Below are 27,306 nucleotides of genomic sequence, written 5' to 3'. Positions count from 1 at the left end.
GAGTTATCACTCTTTAATGATGTGCCCCACACTGAAAGCTGTGGGAACCACAAATGCTGGACCGCATGGTTTAGGAGAGGATTGCTGGGCAGATGGGATTGTTGGTATCCCTAAGGCATAGCTGTCATCCCAGATTAAACATTGTGGGGTCTTGTCAGTAACAACATGGCACTGCGCTTTGCTTTTGGCTTAATGAGAAACTAAAATATAAATACTGGCTAGTGGAGGCAGCGTCATATCAGCCTGCACTGTGGAGGGAAGGAGAAATGAAATCAGAACAACAACAGAATCTTAATGGTGGCTGACGGAGAAGTGAAGTGTGCTGTCACATCCACCTCTGGGGATTTCTGTTGGTGGAAAAGTGCATGTGACTTATCGTGGCTATCGGATATTTCTTGATTCTCAGAAGCGTGATCGGAAACACAAAGGCACTAGAAACTGAATGATCTTATTAGAATGCACCCTGGGAGCTGCTTTCCATAATTCCATCTTGCTGCTTTGAAGAAAGTAAACACAATAAGGAGGCTTTATCTTGATTTCAAAAGAAAACCGTTGCCTCTGCCGCCCCATCCGCAGTTTGTCAGGGAACAAATAATGAAGTTACAAAGAAAGTATATCTGCTGTTGATCTCATAAAAGCTGCTCAGCTTTTTCTCCCTGTGCAAAAACTCATTGAACTGTCCATGTTAATACCACTTGCTTTATGCCTTTCTCTGCTGTCCATATTTTTCTCACATGAAAAAATACTCATGCAGCATCTGCATTACAGCTGTGCAAAACAAAGTCTTAAATTTGTCCTGTCTTGTCGTGTTTCAAGGAGAAAAGGGAGTCTGGAGTCTACAAACTGATTCTGGATGCTGTTGTAATTACTGCTAAATAATGCTTTGTTGCACCTGGGGAGGAACCTGTACAGGAGGAGTACATGCTGGACTCAGTAATTCATTTTTCTTTGGCTGTAGCTTTTTGTTTGATCAGGAAATTTTACCACATTCAGTAAAAATGCGGCGCTTGGGTGTCTCATCACCGGCAGGCTTTGAACAATACTGTTTGAATTACAGTCCTTGTTTCCTGTGAGGATGCAGCCTGTGCAGTGCGGCAGGATAAATCTTCCCTCGCCCATCACGGCTTCATCGGCAAAGTTTGAATCAAGAGTTCCTGCTGTATTGTGTCTGTCCCTGGGCCGGTACTGGGTGTTGTCATGGTAACATCCTTCCGTACAGGATCCGACACCCGTGACCTTGTTAGATGGATGAGATGACTGATTCACCCGCCCCTGTCGATATCAGCCCCACAGTGAGTCATAGCCCCGGGCTTATTTGATGAAATGCAGGTTGGGGTCGCCCATGAAAGGACAGAATCATCACTCATATTGCTGTTTTAAGGTAATTGCCCTTAAGGTCGGTTATTTTCTTAATAGATTAGAGCAGAAGTGAAGAGGTGGAGGGCCAGTGTTTATAAGCCTTTTTGAGTTTGAGATAAGAAACCTTTATTGTCCATGACATGAAATAGACATTCTGGACACTCGGGGTGAAACATAGAAGTAATAGATAGTAAATGGCAACTGAAACCCATTGTCGGTGGCAGCAGTGGTCATGGCCAGTGTTTGTGTCTGTGTTCAGGATGGCCACAGCAGAGAGCACAAATTGCTCCTTGTACCCATTTTTCCTGGCGAGCTGGACAGTCTCCTCCCAGGTTGGAGGGCCCATTATTGACTTTGGTTGCCTTTAGACCAGTTCTTCAGGGCCTGGAGTTGCGATTGTTTATTTCCAATGATCCTGCTGGCCAGATTAACCACCCGGCTCCACTTGTTCCTGCGCCGAACCGTGAGGTTCCCATTCCAGGAGACGATGTTATATGTGAGAATACTGTAGACCAAGGTCAGGGTGTGTTTGCTGGCACTGAAGCTCCTCAGTTTCCTGAGGAGACGGCAGCTCTTTTCTGTAGATGGTGAGTTTATTGTCAATGATTGTCCCCAGATATTTAATCCACTTCCTGTCCATTCATAATAACAGGCTTAGAGACGGGCCGTATTCTGCCTAGTCCCACCTCCCAGACACAGCTCCGTCTTCTTACTGACATTAAGGAAAGTCAAGGAAAATGCCATTAAACCAAGTGGCAAGGTAGCCATTGTGCAGCGTCTGTGTGGCCATTATTTATTTTGATGTATCATCATCCAAAGTGAAGCAATGTCTGTCACAGTTATTAGTCAGGCTTATCTGTGTTCATAGCAAACACACCTGCTTTATGTCTTACCTTCATTGTTGTGTCTTTTTATCCTGTCCTTGAATTGAAGCAGACCTCAGTCATAGAACTAATGTGAAAACTGTACACGGTTTTGAAACGTACAGTGCAGATTTCTGTGTGATATCTAACAGGTGTTTATGTAAACCCTGGTTTTAATTGGTTATTTGAGCAACAGTTCACCTATTATCCAAGGATTTGATATTAATGTGGTATTCAAGAGCTTCTTATAATTGCTCATGAGAAAGTGGACTGGTCAATTGGGATGAAGGCAAATTTAAATACTAATGGATTTTCCTTTGTCTTCCCACCTCTATTAGATTGATGATTTGTGTTGAAGTGGGGCCTCAACAAATGTAACAAGTGCTCCTCAAAGAGGTTTAATCCCATCTTTCCCTTCTTTGAACAATGATTAGATAAGAGAAGTCACAGCTGTATTTGCACATTAATTAAACAGCAAATAACTGGTGGAGCCATAAATTTCATCCAATGAGCTGGGAAGGATTTAAAATAAGGTACTTTTGTTCTGGGTAATTAAAAAAAGAATAGCAAAGGGTATGGTTTCCTGATGCCAGAAAGTGTGACCTGCCTGGCCGGGGAAAACAGGATGTGTCTCATATGTATGTGCTGATACCGATAACCTGAGACCATGCTTGTGCCCAAGTTTTAAAATGTCAGTCTTTGTTATCTGGCGATAGAGTGTTGTGAATGTCTGAGCCTATTCCTGTGTGTGCAGGCTGATTGACTCATTAAAAACAAGACAAATAGCACATTTGAAACCAGCTGTAAAGAATGACTATGTGCCAACTCACAGATTCAATGTTGTTTGCATTCATTGCCAACATAAAGTGTGTAGTAACTGAAACCATTAAGGACATATGACTTAAAAACTCCTTGCATGTCCTCCTCCTTGTGGTGATTATGTATAGGAAGAGTTACTTGTCTCACTCTGTTCATCACCTATTGATGGTAAACAGCAAAAAAAACCACCTGTCTTGTTGTTAAATTTCAAGTTGACGCTATATAAAACCAAAACTGCAAAAAAGTCTTACTGTTATACTTTGCCATTTGTCAGACTTCAGTGTATGTGAACTCAGCTGAAGCTCTTTTGATTTCCATTATCCATGTAATCGATCTAGCTCACAGGATTTAGGACACTGATGTTTTTATTCAATGATTATATCAGTACCTTTATCTCACCTAAGCCCGGCTGAAACAGCCAACAACAACGCAGGACAGCAATTCGGAAATAAGCTCTCTTAATCCCGTTCACTTCTGCCCCTCTGCTTTTGGAGTCTCACATGTCCAGTTGAGGGTTACGAGGAGACAGGTGACTGCTCCAGAGGAAGGACTGGCTGCTAAGTAGAGAAAGTTTGCCACCTAATGGAGATAGTGTAGCGCTGCCTTCCTAATTCTCTTCCCCATTCCCTTTCTCTCACACAGCTTATTTTTCCCCCTCTAAGCCCAAATACATTCAGCTTTGTGTGTGATGAAGTTTAATTGCATAATTGTATGTTTGTGAATGTTTCTATCTAGTCTGTGGAGTTTGTTTAGGTTTGTGGCATTTAAATTGAACAAATATTTTGAAAAATCCTGTTTTTAAAAAAATATGCATTTATACCTTTTTCTTCTGTTTCTCTTTTTCAGGTTCTGTATCCCCCACATTTGAGACTTCAACAGTGCTCATCATTGCTGTTCTATAACTAGTGCCTGTGGCGTGAAGCTTGATGGAGGGATTTCCTGTCCACTGACACAGCAGGCTGCCTCACTGGACCAGCCGACATGTCCGCTTGCAGCACCTTCACTGAGCACGTGTGGAAACCAGGCGAGTGCAAGAACTGCTTTAAACCCAAAAGTCTGCACTGTCTGGCTCAGAGTGGTGGAAGGAAGCCTCCTTCTGACCAGAGGCCTCCAACAACTCAGCAACAGACTCCATCCCCTGCTGGGGCCAGAGCAAACCCTAACCTTACCAGCAACTCCCAGAGGGCTGGAAGTGGGTCTGCTCGCTCAGGACACTTCCGTCCACCAGTGGCTAAGAAGCCAACCATTGCTGTTAAGCCTACTATGATGCTGCCCTGCTCCGCAACAGGGCTGGATTCAGATGGCAACCTGCAACGACCACCAAATGTGATAGAACAAGGCAAAACATCAGCTTTCACAGTTTGGAATCGCAATGGACTGAACCGTAAGAGGCCCGGTGGCCCCAGCAACAACAACGTAGGAGAGGATGGCAGTGAGGAGATTGAGGGTTATGGGCAGCTTAGCCCCACGACCCCTAGTGGAAATAACAACAACAGTGGACTGGCAGATGTCTTAAAGGAGATTGCTGGGTTGGGCCCTGGACTTAGCCCCACACCCCTTTCTGGGTCTAAGGACTTGTTTTGGGGACGAATCAGTAGTTCATACCGACGGTCTTTGGAAAGAGGCCTTCCAGCTTCGAGCTGTCTGGCTATGGGAAGCAGCAGCAGTGGTGCTGATGGCACTGCCCAAAAGCGGGTATCGCTTAGCAATAGCACCGACATCATCAGCACAGAGGGCGGTCGCTTTTGCTACCCAGAGTTTTCCAGTGAAGGCGAAGATGATGATGATGATGAGGACGAGGACGACGACGAGACTGAAAGGGATGATGATGAACATGAAAGCTGGGATGAAAGTGATGAAGAGTTACTAGCCATGGAGATACGAATGCGAGGCCAACCGCGATTTGCAAACTTCCGCGCTGCTACATTGTCTCCAGTGCCCTTTGCTGCTGGGAAAAAGTGGAATACTGTGCCGCTTCGCAACCGCTCACTTCAGCGGATTTGTGCGGTGGACTATGATGATAGCTATGATGAGATCTTGAATGGATACCCCTCCATGGACTCCAGTGGAGGTCTTCTTCCCTATGGGCCCCATGACATGCAAGGCAGTGGTTTCCTATCAAATTCAGAGTCAACCACTTCTCCAGAATCATCGTCATCGCTACCGGAGGATTCTCGAACAACTTCCAGCAGTGGGAGCAGTGCCCCCTGTGCTCTTCGAAATGGCTTGCATTCTCCCACATCTTCTAAAGCACCTGTCCCCTGCACATCTCCTGCAAAAAAGGAGCCCATCCACAGAGCACAGAGTCCACTCAAGGTGACTGAAACACACAAGGCTGTCCTGGCCATTAGATTAGAAGATCAGGATGGCAGAGAAGGCAAGCCAATGCCCCAGGCCCTTCCAGGTCAACCAGTCACTATCAGTTTTAGCCCCACAGAGGAACAAGCTAAACCATACCGTGTAGTGAATTTGGAAAAATCACTGATCTGTAAGCCTTACACTGTAGTTGATGTGTCAGCATCCATGGCCAACAAAGATGAGCAGATTCCAGATTCTACTCCAAAACCCAAAAACCTATCAATGCCCTCCAGTCCTACATCGTTTTGTAGCACTCCTTTAGGTCAGCCCCTGTCTCCAACCTCCCCCTTTTCTCCTTCCTCTCCTGTTATGCCAACATCACCCACATCTGTTGCCTTGTCAGGTACCTCCCGAAAGAAATCAGGGAGCATACGCTACCAAGAGGTGTGGACATCAAGCACAAGCCCACGCCAAAAGATACCCAAAGTGGAACTAGGGGTTGCAGGTAATTCTGGACCCTCCATACCCACTCAACATTGCAGCCACAAGTCAGCTCCCACTTCTCCCATTGCTGGGCTGTCCTCTTCCCGAACTGTACCTGTGAAATCCCCCAACTTATCAGAGATCAAGTTTAACAGTTTCAATAATGCAGGCATGCCTCCCTTTCCTATTATTATTCGAGATGAGCCAGCCTATGCACGCAGCTCCAAGAATGCTGTTAAGGTACCTATTGTTATCAATCCAAGCGCATATGACAACCTAGCTGTGTACAAGAGCTTCTTGGGACTCAGTGGGGAACTGCCACAGTCAAAAGGGGTAGGTAGTAGGGTAGCCAGCCATACTTATGAAGAGATTGGATCCTCTGAGAGTGTCCAGTCCTCTTCAACAGAGAAAACTATCTCTGCCAGGGGCACATCCGAGAGACCCTCTTTTGAAGAGACAAAAGCTCCACCTGAAGCGTCAAAAGCACCAAGTTTACAACCTAGAACCACTACAGACGCTAGCACTGTGACAAGCACTGTGATGAGCTCCACAGTTGGGGCTTTCTCTCCCACAACATCAGCAAATCCCCCTGCCATTCTTGCCATTAATGCAAACCTACCTAAAGCCAGCCCCACTGCTAATGCTCTTACCCGCACTTGCAAGACAAGTGGAGACACTAGTTGCAGTAAAGATGATAATACAGACCTTACTTTGTCTGGGACAGAGGTAAGTCATAGGGAGGAGGCTAGTGCTGTGCTTTTACAAATTGTGGCCTCCATCCATCCTCCACAGTCTCCCCCAGAGTCACCTTCAGCACAAGCCAAAACCCTCAGTTCTGAGGAGCTGTATGCCCTTCCACCTGATGCCATGAAGGAGACCCTCACCCGACCCAAGTCTCTGTTTTCCGCCACTGATGGCTGTCTTTCCAAGCCCAAGAAGGACACACCCTCGAAAGTTTTGTCTAAATCCCAGAGTGCCTCTGCTGCTGTCCAACTCTCCAGCCCCCGTTCTGAGCCAAATGCCCCATTCCCACCTCCTAGATCTACGTCTTCCCCTTATCATGCTTCTAACATCCTCCAGAGACATTTTGGCAACTGGACCAAGAGCTCTGCCTCCAGTTCTCCTGTACGACCCAGTGATGGTGAAGCAAGTCCAGGTGGAGAGGGGAGACGTATCGCAACAGATGGCTCCAAACCCAAACGTTGGATCTCCTTTAAGAGCTTTTTTCGGCGACGGAAAGACGAGGATGAGCAGAAAGAGCGGGCGGAGAGGGAGAAGGAGAAAGGCAAGCTGGTCGGGCTGGATGGAACAGTCATTCACATGCTTCCACCACCACCAATCCAACAGCATCACTGGTTCACTGAGGCCAAACCAGATGATCCCAACCAGAAGCCAACCATCATCTTCACCTACAAACCAGAAAGTGGCAGCACCCCTGGTGACGGAGAAGGAGAGCTACGAGTGGAGGAGTGCAGAGAAAATGCACTACCTACAGCTGATGAGAGCAAGGAGCCCAGACCTTTGAGTCCAGGGCAGACACCACTCTCACACACCACTGGATGTGATCTCAACAACAAGGACTTCAGGTATTTGCCCAAGATTTATTCACACACTTGACACCACTAAATTATAAGATTCCTTAAATGAACATTTAGGGAGCAAAGGCAGTGGAGTCGAAACAACAAGAAAAGACTGCTGGAGCACATTAAGTTTAACAATGAATAATTAATTTCCAGAAAAATCATTAATCATTAAAAATCATTAATCATTAAACCAACTAAAAAGTGGAAGCAAGGTTGGCGTCAGGGTCTCTGCAGCCAAAATAATAAACAAAAATCCACAGAAAATAAGTTCCAAGTATATTTCACTAACTAGTCACTAGGCTATGGCAAACAGAGCTGTTTTGATGTGCTAACAAACACTCAATTTCAGCTCTAGCAACAATCAACAGCAGGACTGGACCCGACAACCAGCTCAGTGGCCAAATGGCAAGGATCACTGGGTCTGGAAACACAAAGAGACAGATCTCTTCCAGAAAGAGGCCAGAGAAAAGTCAGTGGACATAACATATTAATGTGGTTTCAGATTTATTTGGCAGAAAACACTAAATGCATAAAGCTGTTAAACTAGACCCTGCTGTGGAGGACTAGATAATCTCAAACCAAGAATGAACATTGTTAAGGTGGAGTAATAAGGGTTATTGAGCGTCAAAAATGTCATTTGCGAGGTATGGAGCAAACAGAAGAGCTGAAGGATTGTAGCTGTCAGACAGAACACAGTTATGCTGTCATTTAAATCCCGTAAGAAGATTAACCTTTGATGAGAAGTCACTCCACCATAAAACAGTTTATCAGGGACGTAAGTGAGACCTGCCGTAAGTTGAGTATTGGTTTTACAAATAGTTTTTGATACAGCGTCGTCTTTCCTTTAGTTGAATTCTTATCTAATCTAATCTAATCAAAGTTTTGACATGTTCTTCCTACGTTACCTCTTAATTATCTAATGAATGATTTCACATGCAGTGCCCGTATGACTAAAGCCCGCATGTATTCCCTTAAGAGTATTCATGGGACCAGGATTAAAATTCAGATGCTCAACCTTTGCCAGCTGCTCCTCCAAAGTGCCACGGGTGTTTCTCCTCCCATCTTACAGATCCCTCATCACACATTCTAGAGGTGTTTGATATTAATTCGGCATGTCCGCTCGCCCACTTGCCCAGCCGACTGCATGGGCTGTGCAGCCTATGTGGTCTCTTCCCTAATGTCATCTATTACCTGAACAGCAGGCTCTGTGCTCAGTGGGCTCTCCCTTCAGGAGGGGACCTCAGTGTGTTACGAGCCATCCAACAGCAGTCGGTTCGACCCCAACTCTATTAATCACTGCTTTAGATGGCGTATTAGCTGTAGCTTTTCAAAGTGCTTTAAAGCCTCACTGTCACACACATGTAGACACACTCACAGCGTTGAGTCTATGCTGGCAGTGTATTCTTGCAGTTCATTATTTGTCTATGACCTGCTATTGCTCTTTCCATTTAATGTCTTGGGGTACATTTCGTGCCGTGTGAGTAATGGCGCAGGATATTTTCTGTTCTAAATTATAAGCTTGTTTGTGCTGAATGTGACTTGTTTTTGCCTTGGAGGTGAAGTGAAGTTCAAGAGATGCTCAAAGATGGTAATTAGTCAAATGGATGCTGCAGGGGCCAAACAAGAATTCATTCTTCTGCTGGATACTAAAAGCACTGCGAATGATGAGAATTACTAATCAGTAATCATTATCAAGTTGAATAGTGCTGGACACTCTGAAAACATTCACATTGTTGATAGCAGGAAAGTACATTTAAGTTAAGATCCACCAAGTAACTGATTTGATCTCAAATGAGTTCAGCTTAGTGGGGTAAAGACATCTACATATTTTTGTTCTTTAACATTTAGGAAAACTCACCCGAACCCCCATCCAAGGTGATTCATCCTCATGCTCAATCCCTTTATGGTAAACTGAATCAAACTGTGTGTAACACTCTTGAAACACATGTGTACTCCTCCCATTTTATGGTAATATGTGATGCAAAGTTACTATTTAGTAAAAATGGCGACTGGTCTCTAAGCAAGAGGTTTTTTCTGCACAATGCACATTCCTGATAATTTTGCATGATGTTACAGCACAGAAAACAAACTGAAACCAGACGGTGACTCTGGTGTGTGTTGGAGGTTGTATTGAGAAGTTGTTGTTTAGCGTATTGATGTTCTACAAAATGCATCCGATTAGTAGTAATGGTGCCGTATCTCCACCAGCTCCATCTTATCCTCAACTTCTCAGCTGTTTTCAGGGTGCAACATCCCTTTCTCTGTTTCATGTAATGTTTGCACCTCTTCCATCTCTTCCTTCCTCAAGTTTTTCCTTTGATCCCAGAGCACTGTGAATTCTTGAACATTTCTCTCCTCCATCCTGTCAAGAGCTTGGCCCCATTCTGTCTCTTTTCTAGCTCCCCTGCCTTTTTTTCTCCTCCTCAAGCCTCAACTCTGGTCGTCTTTTCTCTCCTCCAGAAGTGCCTGTCTCTTCGCTCACTTCATAGCAAGTGGTACAAGAGTCAGGTATGAGCTAGTTTTGCTATTAATCTTGGTATTGCCATGCTAAAACTGGGTATGCGATAGTGTACTGGTGTTTTGAAGAGAACTCTGTAAGTTACCCAAAATCTCCAAGTCATTAGTAAGTTGTAAATAAGTAGTAAGTCATTGGAAAAGTTGGTGTTCTCACATAAAGACTGATGGATTACTCAAATGACGACAAATGTCTATTCTGCTCATGTTTAGTAAAATAAATAATACAATATTTAGCCTCCAGAGCTGATGAGCAGATGAACTGAAGTCCCGAACAGCTGTTTGCAAGAAAAACATTCATTTACTTCATTTGATTCCACAAATAATTGAAGTTTTGTTAAATTTCCAACAACATTTTATTTTCCTGAATCTTTGGTTAAGCAGGTGTTACGATTAGTTTTCGCTCTATTGTACAAGAGACATTCACGTACATGTACGCCTACGTGGAATCATGTTTTAGTCAGACCAGATTTAAAACATCACGCTCAAACACTTCCAAACATCTCCCCTTTGGTCTTATCTGGCTTGTTTTTTTCACACCTGTCTCTTCCAAACAATCCTACTTGACCTCTCTGCTTCCAGCACTCACTGCCAACTTGTCAATTAGTAACTACTTTATTCACATGCTGTGTTGGCAGTAGGTTACAGTGCTACTCTGCTGGCTATTTGAAGTTTATCTCAGGTACCGGCACGTGCTTTTCAGCTGACCCACAAACAGAAAATAGCTAAACTTCTCCCTCGGTGCCGAAGCTTTCCTTTGGTGATGAGAAAAAAAAAATCAAATCAAAAGAAGTCTGCAGAATGTAAGAATGTGCTTGTGGGATGTGAAGAAATGTCACAGCGCTTCAGACGTTAAGGGGAGGGAAAACATTCTTAAATAGTTTGTCTGATTGCCTTGAACATTCAGCACTAAAGATAGGTTTTCACATCAGTGCTTCTGCAAAGTATTGGGGTTTTTAAAGTTTTTGTGAAAACTGGATTCTGTGCAACCAAAGCAGTTATTTTAGAATAAATGTGCTATTTATTATTTAACAGATTCTTGCTGTTAAAAATGTCTCTATCAGATGTTTTAGTACCATTTGCTTGCATTAACCACTACTGCTGACAAATGGTAATGTTGGTGCATCTCCATATGAAAGAAATATCTTTGGTGCAAATGTGTTTTGCATTCAGAGATAACAAACCTGAAGTGTGAGCAGAGGATAAGTAGTGATTACAGAGATTACATGTGGTGAAGTGGTCACGCAGGTCATTCTGCAGGACTTTTGTTTGGCAGGTTAGGGGTTAACCTTTCAGTGCTTTCTTTTTTTCTTTGACTGGAAGTAGTTTTATTGGCCAACAGTGGGCGTGCTCCTCAGCACTGGCTGAAACACGTTACCTTAGACAGGTAGGAACATTCACAGAAACAGAGGAAGACCAGGAAAGAGCACATGCAGGAAAAGACGGCCTCGTGCTTAACAAGCTGTTCGCCTCCTAGAATGTGAATCCACCTTTGCATTGTACTCAAGGTTTCCAGATGGGAAGCTGTGTGAGCCAGCACAGTGGGTAAGAACTGAAACCTTATTCACTTCTGTACATACCTGTGACCGTCCGGGCCTTTTGAAGTCTTACAGGGAGGAGAGGCTCGTGAGATTCTACTTTTTTAAGACAGATATTTCCTGCAGCAGAAGTCTCAGAAACAGTGTGATGTAGTGGGGCAGTCTCATGCTGTCTGAACAAGTCAGGTCCTGACATGGTTACATGTAGCAGCTATAAAGGTATTTTATTGTGTCAAGGGCCTCTTAACCCTTTAACGCCTAGTGTATCATATTTGATATATACACCTGTACATCATCAGTGTGGTGTTTTATCTGTGCTTTATGTGTTTTTGTTTGTTTAAGATAAACTGTGAGCATGAATAAACATATAAACGCCGGATGTAGCAAAAATGATGCGAATGAAAACTTTTTAAACTTTTTAAAACTTTTTGTAATTTGTCAGAAGGTTCAATAAACACTCCAGTTTCAAAAACATTTGAATTTTCTGGCAATTATTTCACGATTCAGGCTTTAAAGGGTTTAAGGTTTTGTTCATACAGGATTAGATGCTAGAGATGATCTCATATGTGGTCTAGTGGTTTTGTAGCTGACTGTAAACACTATTAGTTTGGTGTTTAGTAAGATCGATGCTCGATTTACAAAGATAGAACAGGGAAGAAGAAAAGAGGAAACTGAGTTAACGCTAAACTTGCTGCGTTTGATTATAGCACATTGCACCACATATCTTTGTATTCATGCCTCCATCTTTTCACAGTTTACTTTGTTTTCTAGTTGGCTCACAGCACTGCGACGGGGCTTTTATATCAACTGTCTACTGCTAGCAAGTGCTGAAGCAGTGCACTGTGGAAACTCACAGGCTATTGATCAGCTGACTTTAAAAGAGACACAGAGGGCTTATGGTCCACAAAGACGCATCATAAACATGTCAGATGTGATGCTTTCCTCAGACACAGAGCCCCGGGGTCGAGACAGACACCAGCAGCTGGCTGGGTGTTTTCTTAGAGTGCCTGCTTGTCTGTCTCATCATGGCCAAAATATCAGCAGCAACACTTACAAAGAATGTCACTGCTTTCATATGAAATCCTGATTTCGCGCTTGCAGATTGTTTTCAGATTAGCTTCTGTTGTATTTGGGGTCTTATGTTATTGGATTCTGCAGAGCTTAAGCATGAAACTTAAAACCTACTGAAGATCACAAGAATCTGAGTTCCAACTTTGTCAGCGTTAGTTTCACTTTGCAGAATTTGTACTTGGTGAACAAAACTGTCGACATTCAACTTCTCCTTCTGTTAATGATGCACACCAGTTTTTAGGAACAGAGGATGATATCGTTTTACCACTTTTTTACTGCCTCAGCGTTCTTTTAGGTACCAATTGTTGTGAATTTTAATCTTAATGTTCTTCAACAGTGCCTACTATTATTATTCAGACAAAGACTAGAATCTAGGCACACAGGGAGGCTTCAGCACTTTACCTTACTCTCTTTATGACTGGCTGCAAACAACTGGCCAGTTTGTTGCGTAGTGCACTAAAAACTACAGCTGCCTTCAATATGACAAAGCTCTCTGTGCTTTTTCTTGACAGGGACTTTTGCCTGTGACCACAGAAATCATTAGTCATACTAACAGCATGTGTTGTCATGATTACAGTCACAGGAAGTGACACATCTGACTCAGGGTAGTACAAACATTACTGCCAGCCTGCCCCACCCACGGTGACCTGGGGCCATGAAAGCAGCCCTGTGAACTCTCTGTGACTGTTTTTGTTTTACTGTACGCTAACTTCACATCATCATTATCATTTGGCAGAACAGGAAATACAAATAGAATAGTCAGAATAGTAAACACAATGCCAGCAGGTATTCTTTGTGTGTTCCAATAAGGGTTAAAGTCTACAGTAGTAGTAGTAGTATGGCACCCACCCTGGGTGGTCACGGCCCTGGTGGCCTGAGGCTGTAATGTCTCACACAGGTCGCGGCTGAACTGTTACCAGATCAGCGGGCAGCAACTTTGAGTCGCTTTGAGTCTGTTCATTCGCTGTGATGTTCTGGAGAGGCTCAGGATGAAACAGCAGCTGCTGAGCTTTATTCAGCAGTGAGATGAACTTGATGTTGTAGTTAACTTTAATTAAAGGGGAAGGGTTTGTTTTTCTCCTTTTTAGCTTCAGCTCTGCTGCAGTCTCTCTTTACTCTCTGCTTCAGCCACTTATTGCATCTTTCATGTTTTCTTTTTCTTACAGAATTGTTCCTATTGCGTTGTTTTACTTCAGTTTGCCAGATCTGGGTGCCCCTGTTCTCTGTGAGCTCCTCTGGTCATTGTTTTGTGATGAACGGCGTAAAAATCATCTCTTTAGGAACCAGTGTTTGTGTCTGTATCTGTTGCAAAGTCACGTATGGGATTATAGTGTATCAGGCCGTTAGTAGTGTTGCTGTATTTAGAAGAAGAAGCCTCCATGATAATCATACAGTAATCTTATCGCAGACATGATCTGGATAAAGTGTGTTTGTGTGTTTGAAGGCATCTAAGAAAATGTTCTTGTACTTTTAGTATAGTAGAAATCAAACCCACTGCAGAACTGTGCTCAGGTATTTTTATGATTTGCTACACTCAACTGCATTGGAATTGTAATTCCTGTCAGTTACTTATTCCAGGAAGGGTTTTATCCATCTGTGATAAATCTGCCTTGTGGAGTCTTCTTGTAAACAACATTCAGTGTTTGTATCCTTGAGGTCTACACACATAAATGTCAAGACGTCTGCGAAGCCCTTTTAAAGGTATTTTTAGTATATTTAACTATATTTAGCTTCACGTTATCACCACCTGTAGATCAGTGAAATAGTTCCAAACCATTAGCATCTCCGTAGCAGCTGTAGTGGTCAGAAGCTTCACATGGTGCTCTTTCAATCTAACCGGCTTCCGACCATGTGAGACATTTTCCACAGGGCAATAATGTGGTGATGCACTCAGGCCCCGATGGGACGATCCTGTCACTTCCTTAAGAAGACACGTGTGTGGCAGATCGTCTGCTTCACACATCTCTGGCAGCAACGAGCTGCAGCAGACGACAGGTCTGCTCCCAGCATCCACTGGGCTTTGGCGCTGTGACTGGAGCCTCAACTCTCCAGTGATAACACACCCTGAGTGACCCAGATTCCTTCTGCCCACAACTCACTTGAGCCGCTGTCAGTACATGATGAAGTATAAGGCAGCACGATGCGTCCATCCGCTGAAAGAGCAGCAGCACTATGACAGAGGCACGAAACACCGAATCAGGTGTCGTGCTTCATGATATCCACAATCTTGAGGTGACAGTTTGCATCAATGCTGCTGCTTTAAATATCAAGTCAGCGGACACGCAGTTCTGATTTGTGCTTCAACTCTGCGGTTCGTCTTGTTGAGCTTCACGGATCATTAGCTCGTTCCTCGGGGCACCCAGAACACCTGAGCGCCACACAAAGCGATGAAATGAACCTCAGCACTTTAAACACCTCAAATCGTCGGCTCCCCTCTTTCAGGTGGCGGTTTATCAAACACCACCGTAAGCCGCGCTGCCTTTTTCCACCACCCTCCCTCAGGCAGTGTGTGTGTAGTTACATATGAAGCACGTCATATTTTAAAAGCCCCCCCCCCTACCGCTTACAGCTGAGCTGCCTCCAATTCAGCACCTGCTGAGAAGAAAAGAAGTGAGCTGATGAAGAGACACAGAGACTGAAAACACTGACGCGATAAAATCCTACATATTGTTGGATATGTTTTGTTCATATCCGGTGACGGTAGATAAATGATGACAGACTTATCAGGAGCAGCTCGTTCATCACCTATCAACACTCCTGTCTCTGCAGTAGAGCTCACTGTTACCATCCGGCTCTGTTCTGACTTGTTTTGCAGATATTTTCATGCAAATTTAAACCTTTAATATCAGCAGAATACTGAACAAACTCAAAGCAGCAGGAAAACTAACATCATAGATTACAAACGAAGGGAGAAAAGAAAGAAAACATGTAAAGAAAATGTAATCAGGCTGCTAATGGAGCAACTATTCCACATTTCCATGACTAAACGAGCCATGCTTCTCCCTGTCATCTGCAGCCAGGTACCAGGCGGTGCCAGCAGTGCCGGGGATCGGGAGCTGCCCGGTGCCGTCTCCCTTCCTGCCAGAGTGAATCTGGGGCTGGTGCTTGGGGAGGGCGAGGAGGGCCATGCCAACCAGGTTGCCACACCAGCGTCGGCCAGCGAGGGCAGCGCCAGCCTCGGAGAGCCAGAGGAGGACGGGAATCACTCCCATCACTCCCACTCCACCGCCTCCAGCCAGTGCAGTGCCACATACAGCAACCTGGGTAAGAACAACACACCAAAGATTTTCTTCTTGGTGTCTGACAAAGCCTGAAGCATTTACCTAAATCTAACTGTGCTGTGTGGGTTAGTTTGCAAGCTTTTATTGTCCAAACGAGCACGTTCCCTCTGCGTAGGACTGATTCTCCGACTAGAACCACCACTTCTTTATGTATGGACACTGTTTGCTGTCATAATAGAGTGAACTAGCATCTCAGCAGGTGCTTCTTATGAAAAGGTGAAGAGAAACATGGGAAGAAAAGGTGAAAAAAGAAGCTGCAGAAGCAATTACATTTCTCTCAGAGCAATGACCAAAAGTAGAAATGGTAAAACGCCACAGTGTTTGGGCTGTAAAAGGTTTTTTTTTTTGTTTATTTTTTATTAAACCGAATGCAGATTCTATGTTTTTGACAGAAAAGAAAGTATGATACATCTGTGTGGTGTGTTCACAGTAGCATTGCTGGAAGCCGACTGGAGTCTGGAGTGTGACTTGTAATATTGAGCCAAACAGATAAAAACTGACTTCACTTGCAGTTCACTTTGCTCTGAAACAGCAGGTTTGACTTTTCCTCGGCAGCAGCACACCTCCACGTGTGACAAGTCATAATTTATTCCCTGCCAAAACAGCTGGAGCTCAAAAATCTCGACACATCTTGTCACCCACAGCCTGCCGCTCGGAGTCTAGAGTAATTTAAAATACATTATTTCAGCTAGAGGTGGAAGTCTCTGCCCTGAGGTTGGTTCTCCTTCTTGTCGAGCTGCTTCTGCTGCTGTTGTGCAGGGACCAATTTTAATCAGAGCTGTTTTCCTGAGCACATTCATGGGACCTGCAGAAATGTACAGAGAGTCTCTCAGTCACAGTAAACAGCAGATTACCATCCTGCTCTTTCTATTCTCCTCTGTCTCTCTGCCATATATGTAATACACACATTATGATAATAATAATACTAAAGGTAAATGATACGTTATTGACCTCAGTCTTCATATCAGAGTAGCTTTTATCATCATATTATCTCTGAAACTACTTATTCTACTGTTCTGTCGATTCCTAATAGTCTGGTCTGACACTGCGATGTTCAAGTCCAGTTTGAAAAAGACATTACAAGTTCGTGGCTCCTCCACAGCCTGAATTATTCACCCCTCGGCTCCTCTGCTTGTGGTGCACAAATCCGATCTTCTCTGCAGCTTGCAGGAGGAATAAAAAGACAAACCCGAGCTTCCCAGTGTAAATACACACTTAGAGTTAGTTAGAGGCACGCAGAGAAGCCGCGCTGCTGTAATTCTGCATTTCTGTTGTTGCTGTCTCGTTCTTAACATCATTAGAGGCTCAAGTGTGGTGTAGTAATAACGCTTTAAGGTAAAAGGAAACTATTAGACAGTCATTAAGAAGCATGTGCACATCTACAAAGCCTTTTAAAGCCTCCTAAAAACATAAAACTCAAGTGCACTGCTGCCTCATTCAAGCCCATTGTTTCAGATGTAAATGGCAAGAGGGACAGATGTCTAAAATATCTATATTAAATGACAAATAGGCCCCGAATAGTTCTGGTAAACCCTCTTCTTTATGATACTGCTACAGACTGCAGCATTATTATTATTCCTCCATCACCATGATGAGGAAGTCCCTCTGCTACAGCCCCCATTTTGGAGCCTGTTTTTGACCATGTGGACATTTCATCATTAGACACGGTGAGGGAATGATGAGCACATCAGGATCAGACTTCTGCAGCAATAAGAGGAGGAGGAGAAGAGGAGCAGGCACAGCTGTCAAACAGGAAGCTGTGTGTGTGTGTGTGTGTGTGTGTGTGTGTGTGAGACAAAAATCAACAGAAAGCGGTAAAGTAGAGAGTGTTAATGGAGCAGATGCACATATGAAGTTTCCTCACCTTGTTGTGTGAGGGTGGTCTTGTGGGACAGTGTTTGTTTGTGTTTACGTGTCATTGCTCTAATTAGTTTACATGGGTCTGTGCAGGCTACATGAGTGTGTGTGTGTGTGTGTGTGTGTGTGAGGCTCAGAATACACACCAGCTCTGCGGATGGATGTATTGTGAATGTGTTAAAAGCTCCCTGGATGACGCTCGACGAGCTGCCTGCAGCCTGAGTTTTCTCTTCTGCATGCTGCTAATGAGGAACAAGGCAGGAGTGTGTGTGTTCAGCGCACAGTACAATAGGTCATTTTTGTTGTGAGAGGGTGTGTGTGTGTGTGTGTGTGTGTGTGTGGCCTGCAACATTAATGTCGCGGCCGCTGAGCGTGACGTTTCCATTTCTATTTTGTCTATTTTGTCTATTTTCCTTGTCAGAAGTGCAGAAACAGACATGCTCTGCCTCCACTGTGTGTGTCGGACCCAGTAATCCTCTCTGCTCACACACTTTAGTGTACAATCACATTCACTTAGCAAGCAGAAGTGTGCTCTCTCTCCCTCTCACTGGCTCTATTTATATTTATATATATATATACACAGAATACACACACTTGTGTTTTAATCAGAGCATCAGGCAGTAGGAGGCAGAGCGCTCGCTGTCTCGCTCAGTGAGAAATCTCCAGCATTGGTGGGAGTTGTGAGCCTGCCTGTTGGCACCAGCGTCTCCGCACACACTCTCAGGGATGGAAGCAGAGAAAAGCATCTCCCTCTGCAGCTCCGCACAGCTGCCGCACTGTGTTTGCCTACAAACTTTGAGGCATTAGTGGAATTGAGGTAGGCTTGTTTTTCTTGTTTTCTCCTCCTCCTCCTCCTCTCGCAGCGTTCGTCTCTTTCATCACCCGTCTCTGCGTGTGTCTCCCCCTCTCTCCCCCTCGTCTCTTTGTCTTTCACTCCTTCTTTCTCTCATTTCTCCTCACTTTTTGCCACCCACTCCCCAGCTCTCACTTCATTCCTCCCCTCTGTTTGTCTTTATTCTCCCCACCCCCTCCATCGCCTCCTCTTGTTACAGTGTCAGAGTTAGTTTGATTGCGGCACGATGGCTGAACAGTAATCTCTGAGCCACGGCAACAAGTTCCTTCACCTCCTCACAGAAGAGTGTCGGAGAATCCTTGTCTCTAAAACTGTGAATGAAACGTCTTAATATGTATATTTACACACACTATATGTGTGTATATATTCATCCAGGTAGACAGTCATTCATTTTCTTTCCATTTGAAAGTGTTACAGGAAGATTATGTGCCGTGTGTGAGGAGGGGAGTGTTTCTCCTCCACTTCTAAGGTGTAGATTAAACATTTGATAATGAATTCAACCCTGCTGGAGAATTTATGTTGCAGGCAATCTTCTTTAGCAGCTTCAGCCTGTTTGGTTTCTGGTGACATTGGGGCAGTTTGCATGTGTCGATACCCACATTTAGATTGAGGAAGTAGAGAGAATTACCACAGCTGAACAGGTTTTGCAGTGAATGAGATGATTTCAGTTATTCTTTTGAGGGTTTTAGTTTATTTATCTCTCTGTCATCTGTTAACACTGTTTGTTTCATAAGATTATAGGTCGATCTGATCTTTCACAGTGTGATTAAAACACACTGAATAATACTTCAGTTAGGAAATCACAGGTCAAATAAAGAAACTGAAAAGTTTCCTCACGTGTTTTATATTTTATTATTTCTTTTTATAAAAGTAAAACATTTGATGACGTCAACTTTGGGCTCTGAACAATTCTGCTCATCTCTTTTTCCACTGACATTTCTACTAAACAATCAACAGATCAATCTGACAACAACTGGGAGATTAATCAGCACCGTAAATGATGATTAGTTGCCGTGTGATGTGCTCCTGTTAGATGTGGGGTTTTTAATTCTTCCATTCAGGCTGTTTGACCATTACAGACTGAGTGAGTCTTACGTAATGTAGTTAAGTCACAGCCACGTCGCTGCAACTGAAGATCCCCACGACTGGACGCAGGAGACGGCTGCTTCCTTGGCTGGATTACTGCAGATTGAGGATTACCGAGACTCATTTACTTCATCCAGACTGCTCTTCCTTAAGGCTTCTTCTGCTTTCATAAGATGATGGCAGCGTGGCACACACGTGAGGAGTCGCTCCTATCGTTTAACAAATGATTGGAATCAGTAGCATCTGCTTGTCGAGGCCGGTTCCTTTACCGTAGGGACGCGAAAAAGTAATTTGATGAAAGATGTGACTTTGAAGACATCGTCTTATAACAGTCAGCAGCCACTCATCTCATCTTGATCTTCCAAGAAATTGGGGTGTTCCCTGGTGAGTTAAAAGCTGCTCGTCTGTGACCTTGCACACCCACGTCGTTAAAGCTACCAGGCTGTTTCATTCCCATCACAGAAGCAGCGCGACTCCTCTGTTGCTTTCATCTTGTCAGACACGTGTCTCTGACCCATCTGCCTCGACTCCAGAGAGCATCGAGGGAGTCCAATCAACCCCTCAACCCTCCGATTCCCTTCCACCGCCATCCCAGAAAATAAGGTCACTTGAAGCCACTGATGAATGTGCTCTCCATGCTGCCTCTTTAAGCCTCACTGCAGAACAGACCTGCAGATTGAGTCGGGCAGCCGGATGGTTGGAGGGACGGCTGGTGCCCAGCTGTCCTGCTCTCTGGCTTGAATTCTCCTCGGGGCCACCGGTTGGTTCCCTCACGTGCCGCAGCGCACAACCTCGTGTCGGCCTCTGGCCTTCATGAGAGGCAGCAAGCCAGTGGGCGTCTGTGAACGCCACGTGGGAGAAATAAGACGGGAGCTGATGTGGAATCATTCATTTTTATCTGTTTTGACTTTTTTTACGAAAGACACATTCAGTGTCAAATGTCAAATCACATTCGATCCCTTTTATCAGACTATTAGAGCCAAGCTTGGCCGCTGAAATCACTAAAAGGACCACAATGAGGGAAATGTAAAATCAAAATTGTCATCTAAGCAGCAACGAGTGGCTGAACCTTAAAAAGATGAACTCAGCAACTTCAGATATTTTGCTTTTTTCATTTATTTGGCATAAACTAAGGATTTATTCTTAGATATATTAGTGGCAATACAACAATTTAAAAATACTTAGCATATATATATATATATATATATATATATAGTGCTCATTAGATTACAGTACATCCATATTATATTTAGTTACTTTATTGCATATAAACGCTTGTTTTTAACCAGTTTTACGTTCTGCTGGGGAGTTTGATCTTCATCAAGATGATCAGGTTTCAAGCTCATGTACAATCTCAATCTGCAATGGAGTAAATATGGAGTAGTAAAGGACAAATACCTCAAACTGTACTTGACTGTCCTTTGCTCCTTTCCACCAAAGCAGACTTCTTGGGTTAGTGATTGTAAATGTAGTGATGTCACATCATTGTGCAGTGTTGCTCTGATTCTCATCCATGCAGTAAACATGTTTGTCATCTTTCTCCCTCCAGGTCAATCCAGAGCCAACATGATCCCATTGAAACAGCCACGAAACATCAAAGCATCCAACGACACCTTGGCCTCCATTGACCTGGACGTCCTGGCTGAGCAGCCGGCCCCTAAGGCCACCCCACCACCACTGCCTAAGAAGGCCGTACCTCGCTCCAGTACCGAACCCAGCCTGGGAGCCAAAGATCCAGGCCAGGGAGTCCTGAGACCCCGGGCTGAGGCTAAACCTGGGGGCACCAACCTGAGTGTGGCCAACCCTCTGTACGACCTGGACTCCACCTGGGAGACGGCGAGCCAGAGCTCCTCTCTCAGCTCCGAGCCTCATCGAGCCCACGACCACGAGAGCGGGGACTCCCTGGAGAGGCCGTCGGCCGCCACGGCTGCCAGCAAGGGCCGCCCGACTAACAGCACGTCCTCCCTGGTTCCCCAACCTGCATCTGCTGCCCCCAGTGCCACCACCGGCAGAGAGAGGAGGGCCTACCCCAGCACAGAGTCTCTGGCGGGAAGGGGTCGGACAGCAGGGCGAGCTGCTGCTGCTGCTGCTGCTGGAGGAGCTTCCAAAGCCCAGAGACCTGCTCTGTACCGGGGGTTAGACAGCTGGGATGAGGTGGTGGGAAGGATCCGGGGGCTCCACACAGACACACTGCGGAAGCTGGCGGCAAAGTGCGAGGACCGTTTCATGGCTGGTCAGAAGGATCACTTGAGGTTTGGCACTGACAGCTGGTCCCACTTCAGGCTGACCACTGGGAAGCCCTGCTGTGAGGCAGGGGATGCTGTGTACTACACCGCCTCCTACGCCAAGGACCCACTGGTCAACTACGCCATCAAGGTGAGACGCCTGTTTCTGCACATAGATCACTTTGTTCTGCCAAATGACAACATGCTGACTGACCCCCTGTGGTTTGGTGCACAGTGTAACATTCACTGAACTACATTCAGCCTCAAGCTTTCTTCTCCGTGTTTAATCTACCAAACCCAAAATGATGCGCAACACTTTTAATTCATTTAGTGGTGTGTGGTATAGCTGCAGCAACAAATCCTGCAGAGATACGACGACACATACCAACATCAGTAACCCATTGGAGGGAATCACTACCAGATGAGTCAATAATGAAAAGAATCATGAGTTGCAGCCTCAGCCTGATTCCATATGTAGATTTTCCTTGAATTGATATTGAAAGGAACTTATTTGGTTCTAATAATATAATAATTTAACTAATAAGATGTGCAATGACTCTGAAACTTCAACTAGTTTGTCCCACTTTCCAAAAAAAGTATTTAAACAGCCAGCAGCTGCATGGGGGCACAGTTTATCCTGCATGTCTGTACCAAGTTATTGCAACAAACAGCTTATTTCCAGCATTAGCTTGAATTAATTAGAGTTTTTTTGTTTGTCTGCTGGTTTCTGTCCTTGCAGTAGATTTATTAAATCCTTGTATTTTGTTTTTGTGTTGTTTTTATATGTGTGTGTGTGTGTGTGTTGTCTCATCCCACTCCCTTAGCTGAGGTGGAGGAAGGTGTTTGTGCTGAAATATTGGCATTTAAACTTTGAGCCTTTGGGGCACGACCTTGTGCAATAAAACTTGTGTGTGTATGCATTTGGGTTTTTTATATAAAGATATATATATATATGTGTGTGTGTGTGTGTGTGTGTGTGTGTGTGTGAGGGAAGCAGTTTTTGTCTGCTTGTGGCACAGAGTGTGTGTTTGTGTGTGCCCGAACGGCTCTGAAGCTAAATACAAAGCAGATATGGATGAAGGTTGCATTATTCACAGGATATGAAAACTCTGCACAGCACTTCAAAGCTTTGCCTCCATATTAGCAGCAGGCTCAAGAGAAAGTCCTGTTTTTTTATGATGCTCATCCATAAATAAGGCAACCAGGAGCAGGAGAACACAAACAGGCCCCAACATCCCAATTAAACATCCCCCATCTCTCCGTGTTAGCGTGGCCCACTTGTGCCCCGGCCTTCTTTAACCCCGTAAGTGTAGTCGAGCCTCCTGCAAATGAGATCGTGCATGCTGTGATGTTCTTAATGCGCTGCTAATTATTCGTAATCCACCTTTAGCGTGTCTGTGTGAATTCTTGATTCTCGGAGGAACTCGGCGAGCGAGTCCTGCGCTCTGAGGAAACAAGAGGGAACAATAAATAACCTGCAGCTCAGAAAATCCGGTGAAAACCCCACAGATCCGCTCCTGAATGAGATCAGCAGGCAGCTGTAAGTGTCAGAGACGACGTGTCCAAACAAACATCCAGTGAACTTTCACATTCCTGGAGTTACACAGTGTATTTGGAAGGAATGCGGCCTAATCACACACCGCCAAGGTTAAAGCCGCCCTTAAGAGAAGTGATAAAGTGCTGTGATTTAGTGATAAAATAACTCTCACATAAACTTTAATTGCAGACTTGCTCCAGTTACTCAAAAAGTGAGGTCGAAATGATTTTTTTAAAGCAGTCGATCTCAACTTTTTTCAATGTCAGGAGCCCAACAGACTGCATAAAAGACCTGGACACAAACACTGTGACGTCACCCGTTGGTCTGTGGACTGTTCATTAGCCTCTGCTTTGGCATTTTGGGCGTCACCATCTTGATTTCAGAGCTAGAAGTGATGGTCATTTCAGCAGGACCCGCGTTTGATTGGTCACCAGGTGGTGGTCCTGCCCCCCCGGCTTTATGGGCTGTTTTACCCGAAGTAGGACTAAATCATTTGTTCATCAAAAGACACTTTCAGCAGAGTCACCTCCTGCTGGCCGTTAGAAAGAATGCAGGTTTAAGGCTCCTCAGCGTCGGCTTCACTACGTCCTCTTCCTTTATAGCGTCTATGATGGGATGTGGTATCAGGGATGGTCGTATGATGAGATGCAGTTGTTCCATAACTGTGGATGAACAGTGGAAAGTGTGAAGAATAATCATTGTTATAGTCTTTTATTGGGGAGATTTGATAGTGAAATTAAAATATTCCCCATTTTTCTAGGGACCCCTGGAGCCTCCTCAACGACCCCTGGAGGTCCCCGGACCTCAGGTTGAGAGCAGGACGATAAATCAGTATTATCATATTGTATTTAGTAGAATCCTACCTGATGATAATATGATGTCGTCATATTTTAGAGGTCCAAATTGTGATTTAACTGAATTATAATTAAAAACAAAATTAAGACTGTTGTCTGATAAAATACATTACAACAGTGAAATGGGTTTTTTTTATATGAAACTTTTACAATTACAACAGATGTCATGATCTGTATCTGGAGTGGCTGTAGGAGAGTGTGTCAGCCAGTGATTACAGGGTCAGAGGTTTGATTCCCGACATGTCAAGTTGTCTGTGAGCTAGAAGATATTTTACATTGTCTTTTGCATAATTTCCTCTAATCATAAATCCAAGATTTTCAAGAAATGGACAGTGAAATAAGTGTGTTTGTTGTTTTCCCAGGCTCATTTTCAAGTAATAGACTTTTAATAAACGAGTTTTTAGCTGGCAGCTGATGACTTTGATGCATTTTCAACATAGTTTGTGCTGACGGTGTGCAGGAAAAACACCCAGTGTGATATACAAGCCACTGTTAAGGAACAGTAATGAAATAATGTCGTCCTTTACAGTAACTGACATCAGAAATCAAAGCATCCTCAGTTCTGTTTTAGTTATTGAAATGTTTGCTATGTCAGCAGATATCACAGTAAAACTCCCTAAAAAAAACATGAATATAAAAGAATAAACCGTCTTTCAACCAAAAACATCTCCGTAATATGTTGTGACTTCTCCCCTTTTGTTGGTATTATAGTGAACGCTGTGACATCTGCAGAGACTCTTATCCTCCACTCTCTCCTCTCTCCTCTCTGTGCTGTGATCAAAGTGGGGCGGCGGAGAGCTGCAGAGGTTGTCGCTGTGGTTTAGGAGACGGAGACACGTTCTCACCGCTGAGTGTGACAGCGTGGCGTCTCGCTCTCCTCCCTCTACATCTTTAACGCTGCTGCACAGAGCAGAGCAGGACGGAGAGAGTGGAAACAGAAAGAAGATCTTCGATCTGGGGTGTTTTCTTCCAGATGTTGCAGAAGGCTGTTTGATTAAAAAGTCTCCCGCAGCAGTTAAGAGACAAACTCAAGACTGGAAGATCTGTACGTTCGTGCATGTGGCTGCAGAAAAACATTTAAATGAACAAAGGTGCAAACATCATTTAACATTCAACATATTTCAGCCACATTAAAGGATCTGTAGCTCTGTAACTGAGGAGAAAGGAGGTGTTTTTTCAGTCTTTCCACAACTATTTCTGTCACTTTTCACACGAACGACCGAGTGCAGCACTGTGAGAAAACGTGTGCTGTTTAACCCATTTTTAAACAGAGTTAAGCCCCACACACACAAACAAACTCTTGTTTGTGCAAAGCATTCATTAAGGCTTTTGCTTTACGACGTGTCTTCTCTAAAAAGGCTAAATAATGTTCCAAAGGGCTCTGTAGTTTTAACAAAAGCTTTTCAGATGCATGTAAACAGAGCATTTGTTGGGGACTAGTAGTGGTGACTTTTGGCAGCAGGACTGGACAAAAATAAAGTACAGTGTCGGCGTGACTAAAACTAATAAAGGAGCATGACGCCCAGTGCAGCACTGTGGCTCATGAGTTCATTTTAATAAAGAGCTCTAAGGCACAGAGGAATAAGATCTCAGGCTTTGGATCTTGTTCATGGGACCCTTTCATTGTCATTTCATGGGAGAAGATTTGTCATTTCGATGTTTACATTCTCTTTCTTATCGTCACTTTCTCCAGATCTGCCGCAGCAAAGTGAAGGAGACCCAGCAGCAGTTCTTCCACAGCCTGGCAGTGAGACAAAGCCTTGCCGTGAACTTCAACATCCAGCAAGACTGCGGCCACTTCCTGGCTGACGTCCCCACCCGCCTGCTGCCCTGGGAAGAGGATGAGGAGGTGGAGGAGGACGAGAACGAGGAGGAAGACGTAAACAGACTGAAGGAGAAAGAGAAAGAGATTAAGACTGAAACCAAGACGACGGGCTCCAAAGCTTCAAATGGTAAATTAGATGAGACCCCAGCAGCAGGTCACATGAGCACCGCGGGCCGCTTGAAGAGCCGCGTGGTGGTCATCACACGTGAGGTGCCCTTCCAGACCGTGGCTGACTTTGTCCGAGAAGGCGTGGCACGGCACGCTCATAACCCGGAGCTGTACGAGCGCCAGGTCTGTCTGCTGCTGCTGCAGCTGTGCTCGGGCCTGGAGCACATGAAGCCGTACCACGTGACCCACTGCGACCTGCGGCTGGAGAACCTGCTGCTGGTCCACTGCCAACCCGGCAACCCCTGGAATCTGGACATTCTTGAACCCAACAACAACAGCAACAGCGGCGGCAACGCTTCCGGTGCAACCTCCGCCAGCGCTGCCGCCGCCGCCGCCAACGCCACCTGCCCCGCCCGCCTCATCATCAGCAACTTCTCCCAGGCCAAACAGAAGAGCACCCTCATGGCCGCCGACCCCGGTACGCTGCGCGACCAGTCGCGCCTGGCACCAGAAATTGTCACTGCGACTCAGTACCGCAAGTGTGACGAGTTCCAGACCGGGATTCTCATCTATGAGATGCTGCACCGGCCCAACCCCTTCGAGGAGACGCCGGAGCTGAAGGAGCGGGAGTACACCTGGGCCGACCTGCCGCCGCTGCCCGTCAGATCGCTCTACTCGCAGGGTCTGCAGCAGCTGGCCAGGTTACTGCTCACTGTCAACCCGTCTGAGAGGATCCGCATGTCCGAGGCCCGGGCCTGCCTGCAGTGCCTGCTCTGGGGTCCTCGGGAGGACTTGTTCCAGGCGCTGGGCTGCAGCAGCACCGGCCCCATGTCGGGGGCCACCGCCAGCCAGCGGGAGGCCACCCTCCAGAACTGGCTGGACCTGAAGCGGACGCTGATGATGATCAAGTTTGCGGAGCGCTCGCTGGACGCGGCGTGCGGCGTGAGCCTGGAGGACTGGCTGTGCTGCCAGTATCTGGCGTTTGCCACCACGGACACCCTGAGCCGGGTGGTGCACATCCTGCAGCAGCCGCAGCCACATCCTCAGTCTCAGAGCCAGAGCCAGAGCCAGAGCCAGAGCCAGCCGGCACAGAACCAAACTCAAACACATCAAGCACACACCCTCCACCTGACTCAGTCGCAGCCACTCTGA

At 45.2% G+C, this 27,306-nt stretch overlaps 1 protein-coding gene across 1 annotated transcript; it reads left to right on the top strand.

Annotated features, from left to right (window-relative positions):
• The first annotated feature begins 3,926 nt into the window (after positions 1-3,926).
• peak1 (pseudopodium-enriched atypical kinase 1) lies at positions 3,927-27,306 on the top strand. Its single transcript, XM_070831541.1, has 4 exons — positions 3,927-7,408; positions 15,545-15,792; positions 21,155-21,981; positions 25,915-27,306. Exons 1-4 carry the CDS (start codon positions 4,023-4,025, stop codon positions 27,304-27,306), a joined length of 5,853 nt encoding a protein of 1,950 aa, XP_070687642.1. The 5' UTR covers positions 3,927-4,022.

This window comes from Pempheris klunzingeri, chromosome 5, assembly GCF_042242105.1.
Source record: "Pempheris klunzingeri isolate RE-2024b chromosome 5, fPemKlu1.hap1, whole genome shotgun sequence".
Lineage (NCBI taxonomy): Eukaryota > Metazoa > Chordata > Actinopteri > Acropomatiformes > Pempheridae > Pempheris > Pempheris klunzingeri.
Note: the sequence above shows the minus strand (reverse complement) of the source record. Positions and strands in the feature narration are given on the sequence as shown.

Coding starts and splice junctions, on each gene's coding strand:
- peak1 (XM_070831541.1), top strand. CDS start 4,023: ATGTCCGCTTGCAGCACCTTCACTGAGCACGTGTGGAAACCAGGCGAG. Junction 7,409..15,544: donor CTCAACAACAAGGACTTCAG/GTATTTGCCCAA, acceptor TGTCATCTGCAG/CCAGGTACCAGGCGGTGCCA. Junction 15,793..21,154: donor TGCCACATACAGCAACCTGG/GTAAGAACAACA, acceptor TTCTCCCTCCAG/GTCAATCCAGAGCCAACATG.